Raw genomic sequence first — 20,008 nt, 5'->3', positions numbered from 1 at the left:
GGCAATGTGTGACCGAGTGCACCACCACCGGGTACTTACAGTACATGTGGCTGTTGCGCCTCCTTCTGGTCATTTGGGTTGTTACACTTAATAGTCACAATATTTGGAACACATGGATTTTCAATGATTTGCATGCTGTTTTCACTAGGAGAGAGGAAAACCTTTTTTTCTTCATGTTCAGGTTCTACATCGAGAGCATATCATACTTGAAAGACAACGCCACCATTGAGCTGTTTTTCCTCAACGCCAAGTCCATCATCTACAAGGTAAGTGTACTTTAGAATATGGCAAATGGCCTTTAGCATAAGGCAGTTTTTGGGGCATATGGCCTGTCAGAAAAACTCCCATTTTCAAAAAAAAACAGCCTGCCATATGTCAAAAAACTGCCATATGCCAAAAGCAATTTTCCCATATGTAAAAAAAAACCTGTCAGATGCAAAAGCTATTTTGCCATATGTAAAACAAAAACTGCCATATGCCAAAAGCGATTTTGCCAGATGCAAAAACAACTGTCATATGCCAAAAAAAAAACCTGACATATGACAAAAGCTATTTTTCCATATGCCAAAACAACTGCCATAGGCCAAAAGCCATTTTGCCATATGTCGAAAAAAAAACTGCCATATGCTAAAAAAAACAGCCATATGCCAAAAGCCTTTTTGCCATATGCCCAAAAAACCCTGCCATATGCTAAAAGTCATTTTGCTATATGAAAAAGGAACTGCCATATGTAAAAAAAAACAAAAAAAAAAAACTGCCATATGCCAAAAGCGATTTTGCCATATGTAAAACAAAAACTGGCATATGCCAAAAGCCTTTTTGCCATATGCCAAAAAAAACCTGCCATATGCTAAAAGGCATTTTGCTATATGAAAAAAACAACTGCCATATGTAAAAAAAAAAAAATTGCCATATGCCAAAAGCCATTTTGTCCTATGTCAAAACAACTGCCATATACCAAAATACATTTTTGCTGTATGCCAAAAAACTGCCATATGCCAAAAGCCATTTTTCTATATGTCAAAACAACTGCCATATGTCAAAAAACCTGCCATATGCCAAAAGCCATTTTGCCATATGTAAAACAAAAACTGCCATATGCCAAAAGCCTCTTTGCCATATGCCAAAAAAAACCTGCCATATGCTAAAAGTCATTTTGCTATATGAAAAAACAACTGCCATATGTAAAAAAAAAAACTGCCATATGCCAAAAGCCATTTTGTTCTTTGTCAAAACAACTGCCATATACCAAAATACATTTTTGCTGTATGCCAAAAAACTGCCATATGCCAAAAGCCATTTTTCCATATGTCAAAACAACTGCCATATGTCAAAAGCTATTTTGCCATATGTCAAAAAAAACTGCTATATTAAAAAAAACTGCCATATGCCAAAAGTCATTTTGCTTTATGAAAAAACAACTGCCATATGTAAAAAAAACAAAACAAAAAAAAACTGCCATATGTCAAAACAACTGCCATATGCCAAGTCATTTTGCCGTATGTCAAAACAACTGCCATTTGTAAAAAAAAAAAAAAAAAACTCCATATGCCAAAAGCCATTTTGCCATATGCAAAAACAACTGCCACATGCGCCAAAAAATGACATATGCCAAAACCCATTTTGCCATATGTCAAATCCCACTTCCCGTTCTCGCTGTCTCTCCAAAACAGCTTGACCCACCGACACCATTCAGACACCATAACGACCGCCATTTTCATGTGACGCAAGGCTCTTTCGTTTGACACCCCAAAAATGACCGTTCAGCCCCAAAACGTGTTATTTGACAAAAAAAAGTGACATTGCAAAATGCTGCTTGTCCTACAAATTTTTGTCCAAATCACAACATTTATGCATAAAAAAATTCAGGATGCTAAGGGGCACCAAAGCTCCCATCAGTTTTTTCCTAAAAACGTACAGTTCAGCCAAAATTTGCCAAAAACTTACCTATTCCTATGTAGTCATGAAAGCAATATAACAGTGGAGGGAGTTACGTACTCATCAAGCTCCTTGCTTATTGAGTAACGCAAAGGGCTTCAGTTTGATATATACACGTCTGAGGCTACTTCAGGTCCAGCCACATTTCATATTTGGCTGCAAATAATAATTATTTGAGTGGCCCTTTCAGTCATTCATTTTGGCGCATGACTGCCTAATATGCAAGATTTGCTGAGTTCCTGAATTCAAGTTAATTATGTTAATGTGTAAGTTAGTTTGTGTTATGTATTTTTTTCACATAACTTGCATTTGAAATACCAATGGAAAAAAGAGACATCCTATTATGTTCACCCATTGTTTTCGTTGTTTTCATTTGAATAAAAAAATTGATGCAAACGTATTTACATGTATAAAGCGCTATAATTGAGATGCTGTGACACACCAGCTGTTCCACGTAATGTCCAGAAGGAGACAACCATCACAAAATAGAGATTGTGGCAGACTTCCATATGCCAATGTAAGTTGTTAAATTATTAAACATTGTAGAAGACACTTTTATTTAATATTTAACAGACTCTTTTTCATTCATAAAATTGATTTAGCACTAAGGCTTAGTGTTAAGTTTTTGTTGTTGTTTTTTAATTATCAAAAATAGTCACTTCCCCTTTTTAGAGTGAAACAGTTTTTTTTGTCGTGAATTCATCCATTGTGAGCAGCCACTTTAAATGAAATCAACCCTGAAAAAACAATGTGTTAGGTACAAAATGGCAAATTTTTGTTTGAAGAGGGGGACGACGCGTTAGGTGGCACATAGTCTCGTGTTTCATATATCCCACCAAGCCAATTAAGAGGTGGATTTAGGAGAGCATTCCTGGCATACTTGACCCACTATTCACATCCTTAGCCACTATTCCCCCATTATGTACAGTAACAGTGCATTTCACAATATAAAACATGTGTTAAGTCCCCCACGTTGAAAGTAGCCTTACAGAAAAATGCAATTTAACCACTTGATTAGGGCTTCAACGATTAATCAATTAACTCGAGTAATTCAGTTAGAAAAAAGCTTTGAATCAAATTTGCTGCTTCGAGGATTCGTTTAATTAGAGTGACATTGTAATTAGGGTTGTTCCGATCATGTTTTTTTCCTCCCGATCCAATCCCGATCGTTTTAGTTTGAGTATCTGCCGATCCCGATGTTTCCCGATCCGATTGCTTTTTTTTTGCTTCCGATTCAATTCCAATCATTCCCGATAATTTTTCCCGATCATATACATTCTGGCATAGCATTAAGAATAAAATGAATAAAACTCGGACAAATATATACATTCAACATACAGTAGATAGGTACTGTATTTGTTTATTATGACAATAAATCCTCAAGATGGCATTTACATTATTAACATTCTTTCTGTGAGAGGGATCCACGGATAGAAAGACTTGTGACTTTGTATATTGTGACTAAATATTGCCATCTAGTGTATTTGTTGAGCTTTCAGTTAATGATACTGTGCCATTTAACTGTTCTGCCCAAATGCATGAAGGGAAGTGCAACCATGACTGTGCGTAGTGGCACCAATTGATATATCTTCTCTGCGTTAGGATATAACATAGGGTGTTAAGAAAAAGATCAACCAATACCTTGCTTCCCACGATATTTGTAATTGTTGAGAGAGGGATTGTAAGGCGTTAGCCAATTTAAAAAAAGGCTCCAAAGACTGCCAAAATTCACTCTACTCATTTTACGCTGCCTTTTAGCTCTATACATAGGTAAAACGGCGCCATTATAGATTGAACGCGACATTGCGTGAGTAGGTCGTGCAGCACATGCGTTAATTGCGTTAAATATTTTAACGTGATTAATTTTTAAAAAATTAATTACCTCCGTTAACGCGATAAATTTGATAGCCCTACTTTAAGCCAAAACTAAAGACTCTGGATGAGTGTAAGACATTTTGTCTGTAACGTTAAATACAATTAGAAAACGATTTAATTTAAAAAAAATATATATATATTAAAATATTTAATTGAAATATATATATATATATATATATATATATATATATATATATTAAAAAAAGGCATGTCCGATATTTTTTTGCCGATTCCGATACTTTGAAAATGACGTGTTCTGACCCGATTGATCGGCACATCTTTATTTGTAATGGTTTGTTTTGAAAGTGTTTCTATTTAATTTTAATCATTTGGATGGATATACTGTCCTCTAGTGGCAACAGTGAATATGACATAATTTATCTAACATGGCAGGATTCAGCTGCTCCCTGTAATGACCTACATAAGGTTGTAAGTTTTTGGTTGAGCTAGGGCTGTCAAATGATTAAAATTTTTAATCGAGTTAATTACAGCTTAAAAATTAATTAAGACAAGGGAATATGATAAAGCGTATGCAGCTTTTGGCTTTGACTTTTAATACGGTGGGAGACGAGGAAAGCCGTTAGTATCTAAAAATGTTTGCAACAGACAGCAGGAAGCCAAATCAGTTAAGACGTCACTTAAAAACTAGGGCTGTCAAACGATTAAAAATTTTAATCAAGTTAATTACAGCTTAAAAATTAATTAATCATAATTAATCGCAGTTCAAACCATCTATAAAATATGCCATATTTTTCTGTAAATTATTGTTGAAATGGAAAGATGAGACAAGACGGATATATACATTCAACATACGGTACATAAGTACTGTATTTGTTTATTATAACAGTAAATCAACAAGATGGCATTAACATTATTAACATTCTCTTAAAGCGATCCATGGATAGAAAGACTTGTAGTTCTTAAAAGATAAATGTTCGTACAAGTTATAGAAATTTTATATTAAAACCCCTCTTAATGTTTTCGTTTTATTAAGATTTGTCAACTTTTCAATCGGAAAATAAACTAGTAGCTCGCCATTGTTGATGTCAATAATTACACCATGTTCACTCATGGTACTAACCCATAAAATCAGTTGGACCCAAGCGCCAAAAGAGAGCCAAACACCAAAAAACAAGTAACAAGCGGACATTACACTATACTGTCATTTTAGTCTGTTTGAGCGGGGCATGTGCGTTAATTGTGTCAAATATTTTAACGTGATTAATTTTAAAAAATTAATTACCGCCCGTTAACGCGATACTTTGTTTTGTTTGTAACAGAAAAAAATTTAAAGTTCTCACTTTCCCTGAATTTAAAAAAAGACACATCTAAACAAAAAAAATACATTTAATGTACATTTTTGACCATTTAATACTCATAAATAAAATTTAATAAAATCTATAAAAATAAATTCAAATTGATTAGCAACATTAACTCATGAGAACAATATGCAATATGCCAAACCATTTGATCAAAAAATAATAATAATAAAATAATAATAATAATTAATAGAAAAAAACAAGAGTTTGATTGGACAGAGGGACAGTTTTTTTTGTTTGCACTGAGCAACTTGGTATGCCACCTTATATGATGCTAACACTGCTCGCTGGTTTACTGATGTAACACTGACAAAGTGGGACAATATTGTTGGCAATATTTCGCACGTTTTTGCTAAAAAAAGAAAAAAAATCAAGCGGCTTATCAATGTGATTGGGGTCTGATTTAGTTTTCAATAGGGCTGTCAAAATTATCGCGTTAACGGACTTTTTTTTTTTTTTTAATCACGTTAAAATATTTGACGCAATTAACGCACATGCTCCGCTCAAACAGATTAAAATGACAGCAGTGTAATGTCCACTTGTTACTTGCTTTTTGGTGTTTGGCGCCCTCTGCTGGCACTTGGGTCCAAATGATTTTATGGGTTTAAGCGCAATGAGTGAGCATGGTGTAGTTATTGACATCAACAATGGTGAGCTACTAGTTTATTTAATGATTGAAAATTTTACAAATTTTAATAAAACGAAAACATTAAGAGGGTTTTTAATATTAAATTTCTATAACTTGTACTAACATTTATCTTTTAAGAACTACAAGTCTTTCTATCCATGGATCGCTTTAAGAGAATGTTAATGATGTTAATGCCATCTCATTTTAATCTGTTTGAGCGGGGCATGTGCGTTAATTGTAGTGCTGCAACGATTAATCGATTTAACTCGAGTATTCAATTAGAAAAAAAGAATCGAATTAAATTTTGCTGCATCGAGTATTCGTTTAATTAAAGTGGTGTTGTAATGGTTTGTTTTTTAAAGTGTTTGCACTAATGTTTTTTTTTTTCTATAATGCATTCGTAATTTAGTTTAGACGTATATTTAGCCAATTTTTGTGGGAATATGTGTCCGAACCATTTGTGAAGAGCATTGTAAAAAAAATAAATAAATAAAAAACGTTAGCGTTTTATAGCATTTAAGCTAGCGGACTTTTGCTATGTCAGTTAGCCAATTGTTCTTTTGTTGTACATAGATCCCAATTTATTTATTTTTTAAACCCATTTGAGGCTCAGCTCAGGTTTTTATTTTTTATTTTTATGTTTATCCGATTACTCGATTATTCGAACTAACTAGTTCATCGATTAATCGACTACTAAAATAATCGATAGCTGCAGCTCTAGTTAATTGTGTCGAATATTTTAATGTGATTAATTAAAAAAAATAATTACCGCACCGCCCGTTAACGCGATATTTTTGACAGCCCTAATTTATACTCTCGTGCGACTTATAGTTGGAAAAATACGGGACTATTTTTTTATTCATTCAATTTTTATAAGCTTATGTATTCCTGCAATGCTTCATCTATATTTGTTTAATGTAAACTCAAGCATCAAGTGGTTAAAAAATATGCAATGAATATTCCCGACGCATAACATAACTTCTAATCTCCGAGTTTCATCCACATAAAGAAGCCACGAAATGCCAGCTGGCAGCAGTTTGTCATCAGATTGGCAAGACATGAACATCAGAGACACTTTTGGCGAGACCACACCCCAATTCTAACATCCTTCATGTTTCTCTTCTCTTGTAGGAGCTCATTGAAGTGGACAGCGATGTCGTCTTTGAACTGGCTTCTTATATTCTCCAAGTAAGATGAAGCGCTTCCCCTCCCCGCGGTGCCCTTCTCCTCAAATGACGCACTCGACGGTCCCCGCGCCGCAACGTGTTTGATGCTAATTGACGAGGATCAAAGCGGGATTATGTAATGCTCTTGTCGGTCTGTCAGAGATGGTGTAATGACGCTTCCAAGTTGAGAATCCGAAAAGGCCTCCGCTGTCGTTGTGGGCGGCCGTCAACATTCCTGATTGCCCTCAGTCGCTTTTAATGTAGCCTAGCAGCTGGCCGACACTTTTGGTTCTCATCGTTTCTCCAGTTAGGTTTTTTTCTAAAATTATTATCAGTTGCAGTGGGCTGCAATAATTGTAATTAAATTCAATAAAAAGTAGACCTTAACTCTTTTAGTGTCACTGACAATCATGGATGTGCGATTATATGGTTCTTGGAAACTAAATTAAAATTTTATGAATGAATTTGTCTGTTGTAGACGTCCAAACCATTTGAACCGGAATCTATCGTCGTTAATACAGTTTATGAAAGAAAATTAGCATCATTTGTGCATGTGCTAACTACTACAACACCTACTTAGCAAATACTACCTATGTATAAGAATTGTTTGCCCATCTAAATATATATTTTAAAAATGTCAGTGCAATTTGAGCGCCACACACTGGCCAAAATGTGCATTCTCTTGACAACCTAAATGGAGTGGATGTCTATTGTTATTAATGGCAGCCAAGGACTTAAATACTTATTTGAAAAAATATTAGCATCATTTGTGCTTCTGCTAACTACTCCAACACATACTTAGCAAATACCATGTATGCATAAGAGTTTTTTGGTCAACTATAAACATATTTTGAAGAATGCCAGTGCTAATTGGGCACCATCTGCAGGCCAAAATGTCCATTCGCTGTCTGCCCTCCCAGTTCACGTGGATTGGATATATATCATCGTTAATATAGCCAATGAGATAAATATTTATGAAAGAAAATTAGCATCATTCGTGCAAAAAAAAAATGGCTGGCTAAAATGAGTTAAAAACTTGTGAAAGAACTATAATCATTTATGCTTGTGCTAACTACCACAACACGTACTTAACAAATACTCTGTATATATTTTTTTTAATCGGGTGCTATCCGCAGAAATAAAATAAATTTAAGCAACCTGGTGTGCACCAGAAACGGGTAAACATTAGCATTTATATATTTTTTAAGCTAGTGGACTTTTGCTTTATAAGTTAGCCAATGGCGTACCGCAAACAACACGTCACTTCCGCTCAATAATATTCATGACATTAGCTACTGTTGCTAAGTAGGGACAAGCCACCGTTTGTCCCTAGTAGGAAATGAATGGAAATCGTGTACGAAGGAGATGTTTACAGAACTAAACCTACCAATTCTCTCCGAAAATGATGTGCCTGGTGCCAAATTCACTGGCAAAGATGTGGAAGAACATAAAAATGTTCAGTTAAAGAAATGGCTTTAGTGTCGAAGGCTGAAAAAGACGAAAAAAAAAACGAGCCGACCTAAGCATAGCGTTAGCTTTTTTATCGACGCAACTGACAATGACATTCTCCTGTTTTAACAAGCTATCCTTTACCATCAGCCCTGTCTTTTTTATATATCCTCTGGTTGTCCTACGTCTCTTACCGTTCTTGGGGGTAATTTAGTTAGCTTTGTGTAGCGATCGCAAATGCTACTCAGTGACAGCCAACGAACACTTAATTTTTTCATTGATAACACATCTTAATTCTATAATTTATTTACACTTCCCCCTTACTAAAGTTGTTTTTTTATATATATATACTGTATATAAAACAGAAACGGTAACAGTGGCAGTCAGATACCATTGTAATTCTTTTCAGGTCATTCATTGTCAGACAGAAGCAGTGCGGCACAATGTTAAGCTAAAAAAATAAGTTAAAAATATAAAAATGGCTTACCTCTTTGTCCTCTGAAAGACCATGCCAATCCAACATAATGTTTAATGCATATGAAATGTGAATGGATTCACCAAGCTGGTGTTAAAGTCCGCGCAAGTTGATTCAGTCTTCCCATTTTTTCCTCCCGAGTTTTGGGTTTCTGGAAACGTATAAAGAAAACATCCTTCATGTGTCGGAATGTCTAGAGTCGTTTCTACCAGTTCCAAAAAAGCAATGCGTGATCGGCAAGTTCGTTTTTGAAAGATTACCGAGAAAAGTAGCGCAAATTACGTTGTGTCTGTGCAAGGGCGGGTCTAAAATGTCCCACTTCGGCTTTACTTCAGCTTTATGATGCTACATCACGTTCTAAAAATAGCTTGCGTGCGGTACGCCATAGTTATAAACATTAGCATTATATAGCATTTAAGATAGCGGACTTTTGCTATGAAAGCTAGCCAGTCGAAACCACCATTGGCTAACTTGCACAGCAAAAATCCGCTAGCTTAAATGTTATATAATGCTAATGTTTACGAGATAGTTTCTAGTGAGCACCGCATTGCCTAGATTTATTTTATTTCCGTCAATGTCCCTTTAAGGGCTTTGTAATTCGGCAGGCCAAAATGTGCATTCGCTGCCAACCCCCCACATGTTCAAATAGATTGGACGTCTGTCGCAGTTAATACAGCCAATGATTTAAATACTAATGAAAGAATATTGTAATCATTTATGCTTATGCTAACTACTACAAGACCTTCTTAGCAAATACTACATATGTATAAGGATTTTTCATCAACTATATATATAATATACCTGACCAAAATGTGCATTGCAAAAACCGGCCTATTTATGGCGATGACCAAAAATGTCAATAGAAAGATTTATATAATTTTAGCGATTTATATCGCCATACCTAGCAGCATTAATGCACCAATTCCATTGATGTGATTTCCTCCTGTGATTGCAACCAATAAACAATGCCAAGTTCAATTTTAGTGCTCACTAAGGTAACTGTTATTTCTTTTTCCCCACGCAGGAGGCTAAAGGTGATTTCACTAGGTAAGATTTTGCTATTTTATTATTGATGAACTCTGCTACTCTTTTATTTGACATCTTGTTTGACTCTACAAGCTCTAATGGGGTCGTAATTACAGATGCACCAATCACAATTTTCTGGCCCATCACTGATTTTTTTCCAATACCAAAAATTGAAATTGCTTTACAAAAAGAAAAACGCAAGATTTAAGGAAATTGATCAATGAATCTTCTTAATGATAACAGGTCTCTAAGTCTTTCATTTTTTGAATCTCAGTCCATTTTCATGCTGGAACAGTTTGAGCGTAAGCCAAAGGTGAGCTCTCACTAAACAGGTTTTATCTGACTGAATTCACTCACATAGGAAAGACAGACCGTCACAAATGACCTCACAGTGACAATATGGAATATAAATGCAAATTCCACTCCCTCCCACATTAACGTAGCAAAAAGCGGCATACATTACACTTGAAAGCATTATGTTGGGATTAGAAAGTATGAAAATAACCAACGAGTGCACTGAGAATGTCATATTTACCCTCAGGGGCCGACAATCACGCCGGCGTGATCCGAAGGCGAGGAGTCTTTGAAGCGCGATACTTCGAAAGTGCAGACTTGAAACTCTTCCAGTTCTCATATTAGTTGTTTTTATTGTAACTTATTATTTATTTATATCATGTTAAGCATTTTTTACATGGTGTAGGGAGGCAAAACAAAGATTATTTTGAAAATGGTCAAAACAGGCTGAGAACTTAAAGTGATCCTCTACCTTAAATACATGTAAGCTCTAATAAACCACAATTATTTTCTTGTACTAAAATATGTTGTTAGAAACACATAAAATTTATTTACTACATATTTTGACCATTAGTTGGCACCATGGTTTGCGGGCTCGCAGTGATGACGTCATTGCGATCTTTCCAAATGTGTAGCGTGTTCAACAATTGCTAATTGCTGCCTAAACTTGCGAAGTAAAATGCCAAGATATGCTGCTTTTGGATGCAATTTCCAGTCAAATGGAAACAAGGGGAGTGAAGTGAGTGGTCAAGGTGGAGTTATTATTTTTAGTGAATAAATGTGCATAAGTGGAAGCTTCTCCCCCTTTTTGGTCCCTGTATGCACGTATCCTACCCACCACGCGTTACAACTGGCGCCCGAACATTTTTCCTGGATCCTCAGTCAAGTAAGGGATCCGTCTATTTTCTGGATCCGACAGTCCCACCGCGTCTGCAATATTGGTTTCGGATCTTTTTTTTTTTTTATTCGTCGGTCCCACACTGGCTTTTCGGATCAGTCTATTTTGTGGAATCTACGGCCTGATCGCGGCTGCAACATTGCCATGGGATCGGTCTAATTCCTGTATCTTCAAGTGAGTAAAAATTGTGGATTTGGATTACTATTGCAATCTTTTTTGTTGACTATTTTTCGTGGGAGTTTTCCCCAAATCATACCAAGTAATCAAAGCACTATGGCACGCTACAGTGACGACAGCGACTCTGACGTGGACCTTACAACAATGTTGGAGTTCATCAGGGAACGCGTGTTTGCGTACTGCTGAGCTCCCGAGTGAAGAGTGGTCAAGGTGGAAATATTATTTTTTGTGAATAAATGTGCATAAGTGGAAGCTTTCCCCCCTTTTCGCTACTTTTATACACGTATCCTAGCTACCACGCGTTACAATGTACAAGACATGGATTACACAAGGTGTGCTCTTTGGCCTGTACTGTATGTAATATTGGAATAAGTTTGAAAACGCAATATGCTTACCTTGAATATCTGCTGATAAAACCGGAGTTCCCAACAGCATACACTAAGAGTGTGACAATATCTCGATACAGCGATATATCGCGATATTTTGCAACCCGATGGGTTATCGATATGCTCCCGCCAAGAATCGATACTTTTATTTAACATATTGGCCATACAATGGAGTATGGATGCTGTAAACGGCTCAATGTTTGTTGAGCAATTCCTTGGCGGTCCACTAGGGGCGCTCGGGAGTGGCGGTGAGGGTAAAGTGCGCACAAGTTGTCTAGAGAAGAAGAGAAGCTCCAAGTGGGTTGAAAAAATAAAAAAGCTCTGTTAGAACGGTGGAGGGAAAAAATGAGAAAAATATTGCTACAAATCACACATGGGGACACGCTTTAGATTTTACACCAACAAGAAAGGAAGTAAGGTGAACAAGGACTTTGCTGTATGCAAGAATTGTCGAAGAAAAATAAGTTTCACTGGGAGCTGGTGACGTAGTGGACACTGGAGTTTGTGAGCTTTGCTTTCATCACTTGAGGTAAGAAAGTTTTGCAATGTAATTGACTTTTTAATTTACAAGTATTATTTTGATGACATTTGGTGTTGAATGATATAAAATAAACCAGGACCCTAAACTGGATGAAAATGAATATCGAACAAGCCCACATGAATTTACCGATTTATTTGAGAACCAATTTCCATCTAGTTTACTACACAAACTGTTATTACTGTCATTTTGATACAATAAGCTATAAAAATGGTTTGAATAGGTTCCAAGATATATAAAGTGATGTGCATGATAATTAATGTAGCCTACATATTAAAAATTGGTAATTATTGAATTTTTAATTTCTATACATTCAGTTCATATTTTTTTTAATTCAATACTTCCAACACAAAACAAAAAAAATCAGGATTTCAACTCAAACGCTATGAAGTAGCTAATATTTTTTGTTTTATTTTGTTGTTTTTAAGGTGAGGAAGACTGTGACTGAGCAAGTCTGACATCTTAAATGCTGAAGCAGATAGCGGAAGTGCTCAAACCAAGCAACAAAATTCATATACGAAGAAAAGACCCACCAATTTTATCATTGCCCCACTCCAAGCTCAACTGCTGACACCTACGGCACTTTTTATTTATTTATTTTTTTAAAGATTTAAAACTTTAAAGAAATTAAGGGCGCCATTCATCGTGATCTCTCCAAGCGATATCAGTGGTCGTGGTTGGTTTCCTCTATATGTGCAGGGGCACAATTTGCAGTAGATTTATATTTTACAGCAATGTTGCACAGAAAAGGTGTCACTGTTTAATAAATGACTTAAACAGTATTTTTTTCTATTTTCCAATATCTTTTTTTTTTCTTTTCGTTTCAACAGTTGTATCGTAGCATTTCATGTATCCAATTTCTGACCAATATATCGATAATCGCTGTATCGTGATATAATCGTTATCGTGAGCCTTGTATCGCGAATCGTATCGTATCGTGAGGTGCCCTGAGGTTCCCACTCCTAGCATACACTCTCGCTCCCAACCGGAGTTCCCAACAGCATACGCTCTCTCGCTCTGTTGTCATTGAGACTTTTGCCCAACTTTTGTCTTATCAGGTATTTGCTGCACGCATTTTTCCCTGAAGCTCGTCTTGTGAATGACCGACAGTGCTGTCCTGCTCCTCACTTTTCAGATCTGGTTCAAATAGGAAGGGTAGAACCAACGACATGTTGGGAAAGCTAACGAGTGACACGCTGGAATTTCGGCAACGGGCCCGGTGACGTCACGCACTGCGACATAACAAGAATGGCGACCTATCACTTAAAATAATTTTACAAACTTTATTAAAACAAAAACATTAAGAGGGGCTTTAATATCAAATTATTATAACTAGAGGGGTCCGATCATGTCATTTTCAATTTATCGGAATAGGCAAAAAAATATCGGTCATGCCTTTTTTTAATATATATATATTTTTTGATTAAATCGTTTTCTAATTGTATTTAACGTTACAGACGAAATGTCTTACACTCATCCAGAGTCTTTAGTTTTGGCTTAAACTAGGGCTATCAAATTTATCGTGTAAACGGCGGTAACAACTTTTAAATATTTAAGCAATTAATGCATGCGCTGCACTACCCACTCACGCATTGTCGCGTTCAATCTATAATGGCACCGTTTTACATATACATAGAGTAAAAAGGCAAAGTTAAGTGAGTTGAGAGAATTTTGGCAGCCTTTGAAGCTTTTTTTAAATTGGCTAATGCCTTACAATCCCTCTCAACAATTAGAAAAGTCATGGCAAGCAATGTGGGGAAGAAAGGTAGTAGTTGATTTTTTTCTTGACACCCTATTTATTTCCCAACGCAGAGAAGATATATCAATTGGTACCACTACGCACAGTCATGGTTGCACTTCCCATCATGCATTTGAGCAGAAGTTAAATGGCTACAGTATCATTTACTGAAAGCTCAACAAATACACTAGATGGCAATATTTAGTCACAATATTCAAGGTCACATTTATCCTTTAAGAATTACAAGTCTTTCTATCCGTGGATCCCTCTCACAGAAAGAATGTTAATAATGTAAATGCCATCTTGAGGATTTATTGTCATAATAAACAAATACAGTACTTATGTACTGTATGTTGAATGTATATATCCGTCCGAGTTTTATTCATTTTTTTCTTAATGCATTGCCAAAATGTATATGATCGGGAAAAATTATCGGGAATGATTGGAATTGAATCGGGAGGTAAGAAAAGCAATCGGATCGGCAGCTACTCAAACTAAAACGATCGGATCGGGAGCAAAAAAACATGATCGGAACAACCCTAATTATAACTCATACTAACATTTATCTTTTAAGAATTATTTGTCTTAAAAATAGAGGATCCCTTTAAAGGGTTATTGACCTCAAATGTCCGCGAGCAAATGCTAGCAGGCTAATGTGGCTAACTGACCCTTGATGTGATCAGCGGACAAGATTGGTTATATTTTTAATGATCAACCAATCACATATTCATCAAAATGTAATAATTCGGTGAACTGATTTCATAGTATTCATAATTTTAGTGGCAGCCAATGAATCAGTAGTTTCATATGGATGACGTGCCCTCAACCCCATCAGGCAAACTAGATTGTGAGCCCATGACCTCACACATGTTCCACGGACACACTCCAGCTTTTTGTGGAAATTCTTCTACATGATTGAAATCTGAACTCCATAGTGGAAGGAAAAAACATGTTTCCCAGTACTTACAGTATGCCTGTATACTTGTATAGGGTATGTCAGAGATGTTAGTCATGCCCATGAAAAATAAAAACCCCCTCCCCCTCCTCACATGTGGTTCTTCACATGTCATGGTATGCGATGTCACTCTCAGAGTGTGTCATCCTTCATGGCGTTGCCTGAGCAACGACGACACACTGCGACAGCTTCCGCGTCTGACCTCATTTCCTCTACTCCAGTCAAGCATCCTGCGCGCCTGTGTTGGAATGTGACAAACTCCGGTAACATTCCTGCCTACTTTCCCTCATCCCCCCTCACCCACTTGTACCCGTGCACTGTTAGCTGAAGAGTTTCAACAATTCCCAGAAACTTTACACAAATATAGTCCTCCAGTGCAGAGTTGAAACACAATTTAAGGTTGAGGTTCACTGTAATTTAAAGGAAACCTCAGACTTAATGACTTGTAGGCTCTAATATGCCACAGTTTTTCTTTTACTAAAATATTTTATTGAAAACATATATTATTGCCATTGAATTAAAAGTCTATAATATTTAGTTCATGTTTTGACCTACGGAAGACGCCATGTTTTACGTGCGAAATGCACGCTGAGGGTGATGACGCAGTTGGGCTGGACTGGGAGAATAGCTTTGTTAGCTAGCAAGCGAAGTTAGTATGGCGACTGGCATGATTTTGTCAGATTCTGCTCGTCGTACCTGCATCCAATTCCAGCTCATCAGCAGTGGCTTTAAACCGATCCTAGGCGGCTTGCCGAGATATTGACCTGTTGCCATTTGACAATTTGTATATCCTGTCGTTACTAGTTGGATTATTCCGTTTTTCCATTTGTCGACCATTGGCTGCGATTTTCCCTTGTTTAAAATTTTTTTTTTTTTTTTAATTGATCCCGACATACTGTCACAGACCCTTTGTTTCTCCTTTTTCGCGATTGCGTGTTTTGTTGTGTGTGTTCAATAAACCCTTTTACGCAATTCCTATGTTATTTTTTTCTGCTTGCTGTCTGAAGTAAGGCATGATTTCTAATTCCGTTGTAAATCCAGCCGCACTTTCTTTTCAGTTGCGTTTCCCTTTCAGGTTTTACCGCACAGACAGACAACGCATTTGGGTTGCGATTAGTGTTGTTCCAATAATGTTTTTTTGCTCCCGATCCGATCGTTTTAGTTTGAGTATCTGCCGATCCCAATATTTCCCAATCCAATTGCTCCCGATAATTTTTCCCGATCATATACATTTTGGCAATGCATTAAGAAAGAAAATGAATAAAACTCTGACGAATATATACATTCAACATACACTACATAAGTACTGTATTTGTTTATTATGACAATAAATCCTCAAGATGGCATTTACATTATTAACATTCTTTCTGTGAGAGGGATCCACAGATAGAAAGACTTGTGACTTTGTATATTGTGACTAAATATTGCCATCTAGTGTATTTGTTGAGCTTTCAGTAAATGATACTGCAGCCATTCAACCCAAATGCATGATGGGGAGTGGAACCATGACTGTGCGTAGTGCTACCAATGGATATATCTTCTTTGCGTTGAGAAATAACATAAGGTGTTAAGAAAAAGATCAATTGCTACCTTGCTTCCCCACATTGCTTCCCATGGTATTTCTAATCGTAGGGAGAGGGATTGTAAGGCTTTAGCCTATTAAAAAAAGGCTCCAATGGCTGCCAAAATTCACTCTACTCATCTTTCGCTGCCTTTTATCTCTCTAAATGGGTAAAACGGCGTCATTACAGATTGAGTGCGACAATGCGTGAGTGGGTCGTGCAACGCATGCATTAATTGCGTTCAATATTGAATGTGATAAATTTTTAAAAAATTAATTACCGCCGTTATCGGGATAAATTTGATTACCCTACCTTAAGCCTAAACTAAAGACTCTGGATCAGTGTGACATATTATGTATGTAAAGTTAAATTAGAAAACGATTTAATACAAAAATATATATATATATATATTTAAAAAAGGTTTGGCCGATATTATTTTGCCAATTTCAATTCTTTGAAAATGGATCTGGATGCTGATCGATCGCGACATCTCTAGTTGCGATTGCTTTATAAGGAAAATCATAACTTTAGCATCACGCGGAATCTGTCGCGCGGGTTCTAATCCCGTCAGTTTAATTGCTTTTGCTGCTCGTTCTGTGAAAATCGACTGTGCTGTCCTGCTCATCACTTTTCCACTCGGGTTTTAATTGGAAGGGCAGAACCGACATGTTTATGTAGCAAACAAGTGACACTGTGGAAGTACGGCAACGCTGCCCATTGATGTCACCGCCCAGAGTGCAGCGAACAAACAGGCAAAACAGACTCAGGCAAGGAGGCAAACTCGTCTCAAGGTCACCATATCAGAAGTCAACAAAAGGTTCCTTGAAAAAAATGACAACGCTTAATTAAACATTCAGTCTTTTGAAGGCTCTCGCTGGGTGAGCCGTGGGCAGGAAGAAGTGTGTGTTTGGGCGTTGTTTAAGATTATTGTCTGTATGTGGATTGGACAGGAGGATTCAGGAGTTACTGTTGTCAGGGCAACGAGGGTTGTGGATTATGCCACCTTAGCGTGGAGTCTTGTCAGTCGTGTAATCAGTTGGATATCGGGCGTTTGTTTTCCTTGTTTTGGTACAGGGCGTCCCGCCATTTGTTCTGGACTGTCCGGGAGAACTGATTGCAGACGTGGGCTTGTCAACGACAATCTTGCTCAGTCAGTTGTATGACGCACTCGCTGGGCTTCCATGATAAGAAGGCATTGTTTATCTCTTATGCCCTATATTCTGCTTGTTTTCCTTAAACTATGGTATAATCGCTATTTATTTTATATTGGGTGTGTTAGAGTATTACAAACAGTCAAACGGTAAATACGAGAAACGATACTATTCCCTGATTGATTATATTAAGTGTGTTAGATTAATGCAAACAGTTAGACGGTGCCTACGAGAAAAGGTACTATCTCCTTCATCGTAGTATTGTCTGCTTGTGTCACTCGTGACGTGATGCGCTCGCTTAAATTATGCTAACAATGCTAACGCTACGAGTTACATTTAGTGTTTGATGATCACTCAATACAGACCTTTAAAGGCTAAAGCAACATTGGATTTTTCTCTGGTCAAGATAAGAAAACAAATCTTACCGTGTGTGCAAGCCCTAACAGGAGAGGACACTGGCGTTTTGGGGGTGGGGGGCGCAGCATGTCAAATGAGTGACACAACCAGGCACTGCTCAGATGCTATATACATATAAAATGTCACCCATTGTGAACATGTGACGGATTTATGACTTATGGCTTTGAGCTTCCCCTCATTGAAAGACCCAGCATCTGCCACTGCTATAAGTATATATGTAAAGTGCGTAAAATAAAGTAGTATGACTTAAACAAAATGTACTCAACAGCTCAGGAGTCACATAAAACTAATGTGGCTTCCCTTTTCCAATCGTAAATATATATTTCACCACAGTTGTAAAAACATGAAATTTGATCTTGAAAGCTTGGGAAAATCTAGCTGAGTCCTGATCTTAATATGAAGTATAAAAACCGTCAAAGAAGTCCTGTCTTGTCGACAGCGGTGTTCCCAGGGCTTTCCCCAATCGTTTCTGGTCTTGGCAGACAACTCCGGGATTATTGGTGGCCCGAAAACGCCGACTGACACCAAATCTGTTTGACTCCTTGCCTTTTTGCTTTTTAATATCTTTAATAAGAGTCTTTATTGCTCTCTGTCTTCCTGTAAATTGACTCTTTCCTGTGTCTGCGGCAGAGCATCTGCTGTCACTCTTTTAACATCTCACTTGATTTAATATCCTTCTTCCAGTGTAACATAATACAGTGCTCTGGCTGCAGCCCATCGGTGTAACTTCAAAGCTTTACGGACCAAAAGAACATGTCCGACCTTGCCTTGTGATCTTTCTCTCTCCTCTTCTAGTAACGACGCGACCAGGTCCGACCTAAAGAAGCTCCCTGCTCTTCCCACCCAAGCCCTAAAGGAGCACCCGTCCCTAGCTTACTGGTGAGAACAAATTTACAGTGAAATTCAGTGCAATGAGAGAGAGCCGGGACAGGTTGGTTCACATACCGAGCCGAAGATGTCGCCATTGCGCTTTCAAGTTTAAGACCAGATATGGTTAAAAGTCTGTTAAATTATGTATAATTTTCAACATTTGCAATATTGCTTGAGGTTTTGTGTGATCAGAAGAATTTGGGTAATAGGGTCAAAGGTCACAGAGGTCCGAAATATGTTTGAGTTCAAGATAACTTCAGAACGAATAAAGGGATTATCATAAAATTTGCAGGATGGGTATGATGTATGAAACACAAGAAGTGATTGACTGTTAGGTAATAAGGTCAAAGGTCACAGGAGTCAGAAATATGTTTGAGTTCAAGATAACTCAAGAAACAAAAAGAGATTGTAATCAAACTTGCTGGATGTTTGTAATATGTAATGGAAGAGGTCAATAAGTCATTAGCTTCCATTGACGGCGATAGACGTCCAATCCATTAGAACTGAGAGGGCTGGGAGAGAATGTACAAATGTTTGAAGAATGAAGAAAAGGATTGCTATCAAATTTGCAGGATGGGTATGTAATATGAAACAGAAGAAGTGATTGACTTTTGGGTAATAAGGTCAAAGGTCACAGGAGTCAGAAATATGTTTGTGATCAAGATAACTCAAGAAAGAATAAAGGGATTGTAATCAAACTTGCTGGATGTTGGTAATATGTAATGGAAGATGTAATTAAGTCATTAGCTTCAATTGATGGAGATAAATGTCCAATCCATTAGAACTGAGAGGGTTGGCAGAGAATGTAAAAATGTTTATTTGCTGTCAGCGCTCACAGTTTAAATGTATTTGACATCATTTCTAATTTCGCTTCAGAGCTGAAAGATTAAAAAAAAGGCCATATTCTATCTATTATCGTTAAATTTGGGGATAATGAAGTCAAAGGTCACGGAGGTCAGAACTAGTTCAAAATAACTCAAGAATGAAGAAACGGATTGCGATCAAATTTGCAGGATGGGTATGTAATATGCAACAGAATAAGTGATTGACTTTTAGGTAATAAGGTCAAAGGTCACTGAGTCAGAAATATGTTTGTGATCAAGATAACTCAAAAAGCAATAAAGAGATTGTAATCAAACTTGCTGG

General features: G+C 37.0%; 1 protein-coding gene across 12 annotated transcripts in view; it reads left to right on the top strand.

Moving 5' to 3' along the window:
• The window catches only part of frmd4a (FERM domain containing 4A), a 362,265-nt gene that overhangs the window by 286,405 nt on the left and 55,852 nt on the right, over positions 1-20,008 (top strand). For all 12 annotated transcript variants that reach the window (XM_057835974.1, XM_057835965.1, XM_057835964.1 and 9 more), the window contains 4 exons: positions 182-266; positions 6,892-6,948; positions 9,875-9,897; positions 18,788-18,871. In XM_057835974.1, the coding sequence (XP_057691957.1) occupies positions 182-266; positions 6,892-6,948; positions 9,875-9,897; positions 18,788-18,871 (249 nt within the window). The remainder of the gene's footprint in view (positions 1-181; positions 267-6,891; positions 6,949-9,874; positions 9,898-18,787; positions 18,872-20,008) is intronic.

Source organism: Corythoichthys intestinalis, chromosome 5 (assembly GCF_030265065.1).
Source record: "Corythoichthys intestinalis isolate RoL2023-P3 chromosome 5, ASM3026506v1, whole genome shotgun sequence".
NCBI classification, from domain to species: domain Eukaryota; kingdom Metazoa; phylum Chordata; class Actinopteri; order Syngnathiformes; family Syngnathidae; genus Corythoichthys; species Corythoichthys intestinalis.
This window is presented reverse-complemented; position numbering and strand designations above follow the sequence as displayed.